The following is a 12,756-nucleotide window of genomic DNA, read 5'->3' on the forward strand; positions in this document are numbered from 1 at the left end:
CCGCGCAAAATCCCGCCCCCTTTCCGCGAGGAATGGAGGGACGTCCGGGCCAGAAGCCCCGTCGGTCGGTAAAAGCCGCATAAAATTGACTGGTGTATAACGAGGGCTAAAAAGTCCCCCGCGGTGCCAATAACAGTGCAAACTCGCCGGCATTTGGCCGGGGATCGTGACACGAGTAGCCGGAGACCGAGTCGCGCTTAATTACGGCGGAGATCCCCGTATCCCCTCGATCCGAGTCATTATACGTACACGTATATCTGTATGAACATAATTGCGATCGCTGGTAATTATTTTGAGAATATGCTGACGGCGTATTGACATTTCCCCTCGGAAAGCCTCGCACAAATAACAGGATGGATTACGGGAGCGCCGAGGAATTAAAACCGCCCTCGCGCTCGCCACGGAGGGGTGGCTCCAATATTTTCGCGGGGCTGCTAGCGACGCGTCGCCGCTTCCTTTTTTCTTCTCCGCGCGGAGAAAGACGGAAAAAGACAGAAAGAGATAGAGGAAGTGGGCGAGAGAGTCCTTTTCTCACTCGTCCCCTCTCATAAAAGTTAATAAGCCGGTCGCGGAGGGGGTTGGTTCGTCGATCCCGAGGAAATTGCGGGAGACCAAACGCGCCTTCCTTCCCGCGACGTTTTATATGCTGCTGTTCCATTCGCCGTTATGACCGACCTTCTCCGTCCTGTTTCCTTAACCCTCCCCGCACCCCCCCCTTAACCGCTGTTTCCCATCGGCGCCCTTCGCGCCCGCGTTTCTTTTACTGCCCCTCCGTGCAAGTGTCTCCGCGACCGTTCCCTCTAGCCCCGAGGAAAAGGGTGACACGCGTAAAAGCGGACGAACTCGTTCCGGCTGGGGAATCCACTCTTCCACTCCGCGTTAATAACTTTCGGACGCAACGACAACAAAGCCCGGTTCTGTCGCTGTTCTCTTCGCGGAATATTCGATGCACTGGTTCGAAGAGAGAGAGAGAAATCAATTGGGGGGAGCGAGGATAAGAGACGAACGGGAATTTTTATTGTACCGTATGGGGGTGTCGATTTAGGGGTTGTTCAGGTTTTAGGAGACGGAAGACAGGGGCTGTTAATATTAGTGGACGCGTAGAGGGGTGGAAGTTATTACATATGTTTCGTTGATGAATTGTTCAAGAAACGTGTTACAAGAATTACGGAAGCTTGTTATAATTTTTAAGAGGGTGTTAGGAGTGTTCAGACAATTAATTCTTGAAAGGGACTATTTTTATTATTTTCTATGAATGACAAAGTTACACAAATTCCATCGTGTACAGTACATTTAACTAGTAATATTACTATCAATTAATATTGTCATATATTAACGTTACATTTATTCCAATAAATTCTACCCCCGTCAATCGAAAGGGACTATTTTTATTATTTTCTATGAATAACAAAATTACACAAATTCAATCATGCACAGTACATTCAACTAGTAATATTACTATCAATTAATATTGTCATATATTAACGTTACATTTATTCCAATAAATTCTACCCCCGCCAACCCTTAACACCTATTTTAGTCTAATAAAATCTGTTCCAATTTAACCAAACTTGTTCCAAACTACTAACACATATATTCCAGTATTAAAATACGTTCCATTCCTCCAAACCGCTAGCAACAACCATCGACGTAAAAACAAAGCCATCCTCTCGCAAGAACAAATATAATAAAAAACCCGCGCTGTTTTTCACCGGACGCGAAGCAACAGAAAGGGAGGACTGAATTTCGCGAAATGGTTGCCACGATAATTCTTGTATAGAATCCTGCCGCCGTCCGACCAGCCGTTTAATCGGATTAATTGCGCAAACAGTTCCCTAAATACCTTTTCTTTTGCGCCCCGTGTATTACGCGGAGGGAGGGAGAAAAAAATGCCGCGGCGCTGCGGCAAATAATCCGCTCGACGTCGACCTACCCTGGGAGAAAAGAGAGAGAGAGAGAGAGAGAGTAGCCAGTTAATTTTGTCCGGCCAGCACCGCGGTGTCTATTTATTTAACGAAGTTTTTTTCTTGCTCGCGTCTACGCGGGTAACCAGCAAAACTTTAATGCACTTTGAGGGATTCTTCTCGTTCCGGTGTCTTCCCTGTTGCCCCACGTCGTCGTAGAAATTCCAACGGCGCGGAATTATTTCGCGCGACGAAACGAATTCGCCGCGCCGTCCGTTCCGCCTCTCTCTCTCTCTCTCTCTCTCTCTCTCGCCCCGGGCTCGGGACACCCTGTCCATTCAAAAATTTAATCCGTGTCCACTTTGATCATGCCGTGGAATCGATGCGTGCTGAATGCCGAACGATTCGGAACCGCCTAGGATGTGGGATCCTTTTAATCATTCAGGGACCTCGCTCCTCGCCGCCCCGCGCTTTGAAAACAACCTGCAGGGTTTGAAATCGACGGTTTCAGACGTCATTTGATGGTGAAACGGCTTTAACATTGATAATTGGACTGTGGACAATAGTTGCAAATTTGTAATTGATAAGGTAACAAAGGGGTGTGTTTAAAATGTTTGGTATGTCTTAGGGATGTTCTAGGAACTCTCGTTTTGTAAATCAAGACGTGTTAGGCTTCTTGAATATTTGCTTTAGGCTATTAGATATTTTTTATTTAGTCTATTAGACATTTTTAATTAGTTTATTATATATTTTGTGAACGACTTATGGACATTTTATGGACGCTTTTAAATAATTCTTAGGTCATTCGTAGGCCGTTTGTAAGCCTTTTTTGGGCCATTTGTATTTTATCTACAGGCGACGATTTTATAATTGAATTTATTTTATTATTTAGTCTACTCCACAATTTAATTTATTCCATAGTTTAGTCTACTGCACAATTTAATTTATTTCATAACCTAGTCTATTTTATAATTCACTCTTTTTCACAATTTAATTTATTTCCCAAACGAATCAATTTACTCTACTCCATAAAAACCTTTCTATTACAATATATAAAATAAACATAACAATCCTAGGATTTCTAGAACGTCAAAGGGTTGAACCAATGCCTGCTACAACCTTATATCTTCACAAGGCATTGCAGGCTTTCGAAGTTGATATACTGCGTTCAAATCGCGACAAGTTCGCCTCCGCCTTAATTAGACTATCGAAGACGCTGCAGAACGACGTCGATTAAAATCGCGCGATCTCGTCGACGTCGTTAAGGCCGACGAGACTCGCAGAAGAGGGCGGCGTCGCTTCTGGCACGAAGCTCGGCGATTTATTATTCCGCGGGGCGCGCGACGCACAGATGCGGCCCATCGACGCGAATTACGCGAGCCGCGGCGATATTTCGCGAAAAATTGCGTCGCGCGACGCCGAGACCGTCCCCTTACGCGAACGGTATCGCGCGTTTTATTAGACATTACAATAACGTATGCGCGGAACGTCGTGTAATTCCGGTAAGACGCATTCCCGCGAAAATCGCGCGCAATCTTGGCACGCTCGTCGCGGCAATACGTTGATCTACCCGCGCGCGAAACGCGAGTTTTTATTAAATGTGGGAGCAGCGCGGCGGGAAAGGGGGGTCGGTCGCGGGGTCAGGGGTTAGATAAACATCGGCACGGCTTTATTACGCCTTTTAATATCATCCGGGGAACACGCGAGCCTTGTAATTAGGTGGCTGCACGAGCGCTTGGGTTTCCGGCATTTTGAATTTCTCGAATCGCGTTTATTTCAGCCGTATTTATTTCTGTTGCAATTTTATTCAACTCTGTTCGATCTTCATTTATTCCTAAATTCTTATTTCGTATACTTCAACCATAATGAACATATAATGACAAATGCAGTTAGCTAAATAGCGAAGCAAAATGTATTAATGCTGAATTGAATTTTCGATAGATTTAACCCTTTGGTGCAACGATAATATAGAGGTGGAAGACCGGTAGTCCTTTATTTCAGCGGTTCTATGCGATTCCGGTGACACTCTATTTTCAATCGGGGATGGTTTAAATCTGCGGGTGATTCGATGGAAACGTTAATAACGCCGGAAAAGCGGAGAGAGAGGGAGAGAGAGAGAGAGGGAGAGAGAGAGAGAGAGAGAGAGAGAAATTGGCGGACCGGTCTGTTGCGAATCGAAAGGAAATATCGGCGCTGCGGTGGAATTCTGTTCCTTATTCATCATTTTTTTCCAGACGTGTCACCGATCGATTTCTATATTTTAGTACCGGCCGCGGAACACTTTCCTTTTTTCGCCGGTCGACTCGAATATTTTTAATGAAAAATGAACCGATGGAACTTTTACGCGCGGAACGGTCGCGAACAGCAAGCGGGGGTAGTTTTCCGCTCGTACGTTTTGCGTTCTCGTGGACCGAATTTTGCTCGATTTATTGATAATTTTTAAACGATGCGTCGATGTCAGAGGAACATTAAATTAATTAGATAATTTAGCTTTTTGGTATTTGGTAGAAATGATTGGGGTTTAATCTTTTGTTGTACGGCTCTTTATGTTATAAAATTATTTCTGTGGTGAAATATGACTATAGTGACTTTCTATTTATTTTATAGTGTATAGAATTATTTCTAATATTTTCTGGGTAATATATTGCTAGGATAAAATATTTTTATAGCATATTTATATTTATTTTATAGCGTTGAAATATTTCTAAAATTGCCTGAGCATTTCTATAGTATATTTACACTTATTCTGCTGCATAAAAATATTTCTAATATCTCTATGCTATATTTAAAAATATTACCAATATATCCAGGCTAATAAATTTCGATAAAATATTTCTATAGTATACTTACACTTATTCTACAGTACAAAAATATTTCTAACATCCCCAGAGTAATATATATCTATAATAAAATATTTCCATGCTACTTTCATATATATTGCACCCTATAAATTCAACATTACCATCTAAATCACAAGAACCTTAAATAAATCCAGCCATTTAAAAGATTCTTAAATAAATCCAGTCATTTAAAAGAACTTTAAATAAATCCAGTCATTTAATTTCTCTAAAACAATGCAGCCGCCCTTAATACTCGTCCCACTGTTAAATCCGCGAAACGCGTACCGCTTTCCCGACGATAAATAGACCAACAGCGGCATCGCGAAACTTGCTCTCGAACATCGTCCAGCAAACTAATCCTCTTAGCTTCTCGCGCGGTCTCGAACACCGAAGTTGCAGTTTTCAAGCAGTTGATCTATCCGGAAGGTGTCCGAACGTAAACGAGCCGGATCACGGCGCGCCGAAAAGCATTTTAAACAACAGTGAAGCGTGTCTTCTCCGATGAAACATATCACAGTTGGAAACTATGAAACGGGCGCCGCGGCTGTACAAAGACTAAACAAAAACGCCCGTTTCATAGTTTCCACCCTGATATTTGGTACATAATATCTGGAAACTATGAAACGGGCGCCGCGGCTGTACAAAGGCTAAACAAAAACGCCCGTTTCATAGTTTCCACCCTGATAAATCGGTGATCGAGTTGGCGTTACGTTTGCGGATGGTATGCGCGTCGGACACGATGCGCTTTGCGCGCCTCGGTCCCGCGGCCGTTCCTCCTCTCTGCTAGTATTTTTTTTTGTTCCCCTAGAATACGGGGCGGGGGCCGAGGGGGGATCGACGGCGGCGGGTCTCGTTATAGCGTGCTTTCGATTCCGGGCGGCGGATCTCCAATTATATTAGGCATTCGGCCGAACAGTTCGGTTAGTGTTTGATAAACAGTAGTTAGCAACGGAGTGCTGATCAAATCCGTCGGATCCCGGTCTGGCCGATCGCGTTTTTAAATTAAAAGTCAATAGAGAAAGCGCGGGCATATCGGCTCAATCGGCCCGTGCATTATGAAGCGACAGCCCGCGAGTCCGACGCGATTCGGTGCAGCAGGTCGTGCACGCCGAGGGAGCACCGGGGCCGGCATGCCTGCATCGCCGATTACGCGGATACGATCGTTTTGCACGCGGGACGATCCGTCAAGTACCGCGAAATAATATTATTTTATTTTTATAACATCTATGTAGTGAGGAGTATAGTTTAAAATAGCATTTTTGATATTTATTTTTAGTATAGCATTTTTCATTCGTTGCAGTCGAGTGGTCATCCCGACGCTGAAATTGACGTATTATGTTGCCAGATTATATTTATATTAACAAAGTTTAGGTTCGACGAATTATCGAACGCGTTGCTATAGTATGATTCGCAAGACTTAATTTTATATTTTTTGTCGTATAAAATAGAAATGTTATATCAGACAAATTTCTGTTAGATTTAAAGTCAGAATTTCTAGTTCGTCGTCTAAATAAATATATCTATCCTAAATAAATATATTTACGGTCTAACTAATAATGATCAAAATAATGAATGCATCAAATAAAAATCGACAAGGTTTCTATTATCTCCTCGCGAAGGGACTTCCCTCGTCGACTCTCTTCGAAAGAACGCATAAGAATACGGATCCAGCGCAAAGATCCGCTAGTAATTAGCGAGATGTCGGCAGGTGGTAATTAAAAGGAATCGCGGCGGTGTTCTCCGCAGAAATGTTGCGAACCTAAGTATCCAAATACTTTGGCGGTGGAGTGTTGCTTGCGGCGCGGAGCAACTGAAAGAAAGTAAAGCTTGGGGGTGGAAAAGGAACGGTGGTAAGAGAGAAGAAGAAGAAGAAGAAGACGGTGGAAGAAGAAGACGATGGTAGAAGAAGAAGGCGATAGAAGAAGAAGAAGACGATGGTAGAAGAAGAAGGCGATGGAAGAAGAAAAAGAAGAAGGGAAAAAGTGGAGGAGCCAGGAACGATGGAGTTGAGCCAATTACGAAGGTCTCCCCGGCCGCGGCCGTTCCGTTCGAGAGGCCGCAATTTTCTCCATTCTTGGACCCTTGCAAATGACGAGACCGGCTAGCAGGACCCTCCAGGGCGAGGGAGGAGGAGGTGGGGGTGGAGGCCGCGGCCGGCAGGGAGGTTTATCGCGTTTTGGAGAACGGACAGACCGGGACGCATCAATTTCCAAGCGGAGGCCGATCCTAGACGGATATTCGCGAGCCGGTATCGTTTATTTTGATTTGCTGGATTCGTTATCGGGGGGCAGCCGGGATGGGTGCTCCGGATTAAGAGATTTCGACGGGGAATTTATGGGGCGGCCGCTTCTTCGATCCCGGGGACTTCATAAATACGGGAGCCGGGTCTCGCAAACCACGGCCCTGTTTCGCAGCCGTATCCCGCTTTCCTCTTCTCGTCGCGTCGTTCCAGTTGTTTGTCGCGACGCTCTCTCATGCCCCCCTGTAAATTCCCCCCGCTGTCAAACGGAAAGGAATTGGCCGGGGAGACGCTACTCCATCTTGTTCTTGAACTGTTCCGCCGAATATATTACCGTGGCGTTTCTTTTCCGCCGGATTTATATTTTCGACGATTGTCCTCGGCGAATCTTAACGCTTCGCGCTCGGAACCGAATTAATTGGAAGTTCAATAGAAATTTTTTGTGTGACGGTATTTTATAATGACAATGTGTTGTTTATGAAATTTTCTCTTGCGATTTATACAAAGTTACATTTTTAACAATTTTAATAGTGGGCATAGAAATTTACTTTGGAACGAAATTAATGGAGCCTTAGTGTCACCGCTCAGTGCAAAGGGTAAATACTTCTTTTATAGGATAATTAAATTAATATTAATATTGTATTCTATTTTATTAATAGCGAAAGGTATCTTAAAAAATTAACTATTTTAATTATTTAAAAATACCCTCGCCGCTGTTCCCATGAAACGAAACAGGCAAGCTATTTATTTTTCTTAACATTAAATTGCGTAATAGCTTAAAAAAAAATATAGAAGCTGATAGGTGAGAATAAAAACGAGCACCATAGCACCCGCGTCACGTGTTAACGTTTCCTACCGTAGATCGCGGTCAAATCGCGTGTACCCCGAAATTGCTTTCGGCTCGCAGATTGGTCCGGTCTCCCCCCTCCCTCGCGTCTTAATTAATCTTTCTGCACCAGAGACGATTTAAACACTTTGACCGGCGTACTTTGACCCGCGAAAAGTGGTGAAATTGCAGCAGAGTGCAAAAGATGTCAACGAATATACATATGGACGCGGCCGGTGACGAGCCACTCATAATTTCCGTTGTGCGGAACGGCTGGAATTACATCTCGCTAATGAATGCGTAAAACCGGCTAACACGCGCGGCCGAAAGCACTATGCCGTGGGGGGAGGGTGGGGGTTGAACATCCTGCCAACTACAGAGGCTATCCGGACGGGTCCACAAGGAGACGCGGAACGCGCGGACATTCGCTAATTGTGAGCCGAGTGCCTATCACAAACAATGCCCGCTGCCTTTCTAAACATGCAATCTCTAAAGAAGATTTTTACACGGCTCGCCGGCTGGCCGGACGGTAAATTTCGGGCAGGTGCGAGTTCTGACGCGCGGTGGAATTTGTTTTGCAGAATTTGCTGTAATTGCGATCTGTTCATTTATTAGAATTATTGAGGGAAGAAAATAGAAACTTGCGATTGGCTTCTGGGTGTTGCAATTGTATAATGACTCTATTTAGTATCGAGAATTATCGCAATGAGTTTGCTATACTATAACTTTTATAATCGTTTTAAGTGTCGTATTAATCTATGCGATACGATACTTTTTCTAGGAGTGCGATAATTATATAAAAATTAACTGTTTATGTTTCTGCCACTGATAATAACAACGCGCAACTTATTTATCTTTGTTTATCCGTTTGTTCGCGTTTTATCTGTCAAGGGTAAAAATAGTGCTGTCGCATTATTGAAAACAAAGAATTGCAATTATGCATTATATTTTATTGCAGTGGTGGCCACAGATAGTTTTTATTTGCAATCTTGATGATTGTAAATTTTCGTTCATTGAAATTTAGTGAATCAATTTACTTATTATTAGTATTATTATGATTACAAATTAATGCAACATTTAGCGTTCAATAATTCTACTATTACATCACTTGTGAGCATTTAAAATTTCTGAATTTATTTAAAATAGTATTACTATTAGTATGATTACTAATTATTATAATTCTTGAGAGCTTTTGCTTTCGCATAAAATCAGCGAACAATTTTATTTCTATCACGACTCAGAATAATCGTAAAAAATTTAATCAATCATTTTATTGTTGTATAATTTGTATACTAATTGTTGAAATTCCGTCGCTGTCGATAGTCAAAAAATTATGCTTCCGCGAGACAGGCGAAATAGCTCGCTGGTATAAAATCTGAAAAATAGTGTAGCCGGACTAAAAATCCGTGGCCGAGGGGGAAAAAAAGAGTAGCGGTTGACAGACGTTTTACTGTTATTTGACGGGTGTTTACCATTTAGGCCATTCCGTTCTGTAAAAACAATATTTATTCGAGCTTTTTTAGCGCACGCGTCGTTGCGTTTTAGTTTCGGCTTGCAAATAAAATTGGCTCGAGCGGGAGCAGAAATCACGATCCGGCGGTTTTTCAGGCCGTTCAGCGACTCGTGAATTTACTACGTTCAACGGGCCGTGTTGTACCTAACGTGTTTACCTCGCCCCATCGACTCCCGCGAAGAAACAAAGCGGGCGAAGAAAAGCGCGAGAGATGAGGAATTAAGAGACGGGGAACGGATGGAAACGGCCGAGATACGGAATTCCCGTGAAAATACGTGAGTTTCATTGTCGTTTCTACGTTGTCGTCGACGTTGATATATAATAAAATGCTTAAATATTTTTACAAATTAGAGGGACGACATTTACAAAGACATTTTGACGAAAGCAAATTAATAGTTAGAAATTAATTTACATCGCAAAGTATTTCAGCAAAATAAGTTGTAACAATTTTTATAGTCCACAGAACGCTGTCAGGATTCGAAATTAATTTTCTCTTTGCAATTTTACTAATTAAATCATTCTGACGTTGCAAGATTTTTTTCGATCATCCCTTACGAGCTACTCCGACCGTCTACACGTCATCGTCTACCCTTTTTGCGAGAGTGAGTTTCATCGGCAGTGGGTGAGTCTTTCGAATGTTTTAATATAATAAAATAGAACAATGTTGCATGTGTGCAGTAATTTTTTAAAGTGGTCCCTGGAGAGATCAATTAATGCAGCACGATTTCTTTTATTTTCGAATACACGATTTCATAATTTGTTAGGAGGACGAAATAAATAACAACTATACCATGCCTACGTGTTGCCTAAAAAGGGTTAAATTCGCACAGTGCACAATTGCACAGAACTTAAACAACTTAATTCAACAGCATGATAATATTTTATAAAATCATCAGCCGCGCCAGTGCCTTCACGCTATTATTTAATAATAATTTAATATCGAAAAATGCTCGTCACGGATTCCTACAATAACCCCGAAACAACAATCGGCTCTGTCATTTCGTTGTTCCGCCGACACCGAGTCGGTTCTTTGCAAGAAAACGCGGCGCTTCGCCGCACGGTTCTTGCGCACGTGCCACCGCGAGCCCACTCCTCTCGCACGTGGGGATTGAACGTCTGGTAAACACGGCTCTTTAACTAACCCCGGACGAGCAAATTTAATGGACCAAAGTCAAAGGTACGGTGGGAGCGGTCGTAGAACGGAACTACCTCGTCCAGTTTCTGATTAAGGTATGAACTGCTGGCCCGGCCCCCTCTGTGTCTTAATAAGCTTCCATTCCATTGTGCCGACACGCTTTTGCGCCCGGGCTTAGACACACGCTGCGTTAGACGTCGCCACATTGTTAATTCCTAGCCGTGCCGCGAGCACCGTGCGACGATTGCGAGATACCTCCTTGGACGATATCCAATGCTGCCCCTATAATAAACGGCACACGACCGAATTGCGCTAGTACCGTTCGCCAAGCTGTCGGACCAGAAGACTGGCTTCGCTGGATAAGCTTCCTCTGGGATTCTTCAAAGGGTGCTACCCCCGAGGGCGCCACGTTTCTTTGCAATGCTCACCACGAAGTTAGAGTCAGCGAAGGAACTGAAGTATGAAGACAGTGTGTTCATCTGGATATAGTGCAGTGAATTTATCAGTGACCAAAGTGTAGCTCTTTGATCTTCATAGGACACTTTTGGACCATAATTAAGGTCCCCTCTTTCACCTCTGTTATCTATAGAGTCCAGCACAAGAATAACAAAGCAATTGTTCAGCTGCAATCTCCACTCTCGAACAATTATATTATACTTCGAACATAATTAAAAAACTATACGAATATAAATATATAAATATGTAGAAACATACCGAAAGGTACCAAAGTAGCATAAATATTTGAAAGATAAATAAACGGTCTGCTTTCGCCGCAGACGTCGCCCTCTCGCCGGTAATTGGAATCAATCTTCGCGGACGTAACAATAGGCCCGGCAAGAGGGGAACAATCTAACTGTCAACGAGTAAATCACTCTAATCGGCATCGAGCGCCACAGCTAGGTCTTCCCCGGATCCGAGCGCAGCGTGGATGACATCACTCATCGCTGCAGTGACTTATCGGCGCAAGTTCCTGGGACTTGTTTCCAGCGCGTTGTTAAGACTACTATCGCGGTCGATGAGCAATCTCGCGTCGCGTTATCAGACGAAGTAGAACATGCGGATCGAAAGTATACTCGCGGACGTTCGGTCGCGATAGTTTCGTGGATTCTCGCGGTGTGGTTGTTCTCGCAAGACGGAAGATGAAGGTATCCGGAATAGGATGGACGCTGCTGTGCTGTCTCGTTTGCTGTTCGGCGGCGGGTAACGATGCTGGGAAGAAGCTGCGGATCCTCGGGGTTTTCGGTCACTTGGGGAAGAGCCACTTCGACGTGTTCAAGCCGCTGCTGGAGGAGCTTGCTCGGCGTGGTCACGAGTTGACGGTGATCTCTTACTTCCCCAGAAGCGAGAAGGACGTCGCCGCGGAGCCTCTGCCGAATTACAAGGACATCAGTCTGCTGACGGAAGAGTTGAGCGTGCTGGTCAATGTCGTCGACCTGCGAATCATCGACCACTCCATCTTGTATATACTGAAGACTGCCTACGGTTTACACAGCATGGCCTCCAAGGTCTGCGACTCCGGTCTGAACAACACCCACGTGAAGGAATTGGTCGCATCCGGAGCCGACTTCGACCTGGTGATCACGGAGAGCTTCAACACACACTGCTTCTTCGGCCTGTTCCATCGCATCGACGCGCCGGTCATCGAGATCTCCACGCACTACCTGATGCCCTGGGTCTTCAATCAGCTGGGCTTCTCCAGCGAGCTCGCCTACAAGCCGTCCATGTTCGCGCACGTCACCAGGCCGCTGGGATTCCCGCAGCGGATGTGGAACGTGTTCGCTGACTGGTTCTACAGCACGGTGGTCGACGCGGTGTATCTCTGGCGAGATCAGAGATTGGCGGAGAAGAATTTGGGCCCTGGTGTGCCTGATCTATCGGATGCCACCAGGAACGTGTCCATGATGCTCGTGTACACCCATTACTCTCTTCACGGTCCCCATCCCCATCCTCCGAACGTCGTCGAAATCGGCGGTCTTCATATCCCGAAGAAGGTCAATCCTCTGCCAAAGGATATTAAGAAGTTCCTCGACGAGGCTCGCGAAGGTGTCTTGTACTTCAATCTAGGCTCCATGGTCAAGACGGCCACCATGCCTGAAGAGACTTTGCAGGTTGTGGTGAACGTGCTCGCCTCTTTGCCGAGGAAAGTGATCTGGAAGTGGGAGACCGATGACCTGCCGAAGAAGCTGGATAATGTCCTGATAAAGAAGTGGCTGCCGCAGTACGACATACTGAGTGAGTAAAATCTTTTTTTTAAATGTGTTCTTAATTATTTGCCGTATGATCTTAAGGCTAATAGCGT

General features: G+C 44.4%; 1 protein-coding gene across 1 annotated transcript; it reads left to right on the forward strand.

Annotated features, from left to right (window-relative positions):
- Positions 1-11,596: 11,596 nt before the first annotated feature.
- LOC144469973 (UDP-glucosyltransferase 2-like) lies at positions 11,597-12,697 on the forward strand. The gene has a single exon (XM_078180725.1). It carries the CDS (start codon positions 11,597-11,599, stop codon positions 12,695-12,697), a length of 1,101 nt encoding a protein of 366 aa, XP_078036851.1.
- Positions 12,698-12,756: the final 59 nt, after the last annotated feature.

The sequence above is a fragment of the Augochlora pura genome, chromosome 5 (assembly GCF_028453695.1).
Source record: "Augochlora pura isolate Apur16 chromosome 5, APUR_v2.2.1, whole genome shotgun sequence".
NCBI classification, from domain to species: Eukaryota; Metazoa; Arthropoda; class Insecta; order Hymenoptera; family Halictidae; genus Augochlora; species Augochlora pura.

Coding starts and splice junctions, on each gene's coding strand:
- LOC144469973 (XM_078180725.1), top strand. CDS start 11,597: ATGAAGGTATCCGGAATAGGATGGACGCTGCTGTGCTGTCTCGTTTGC.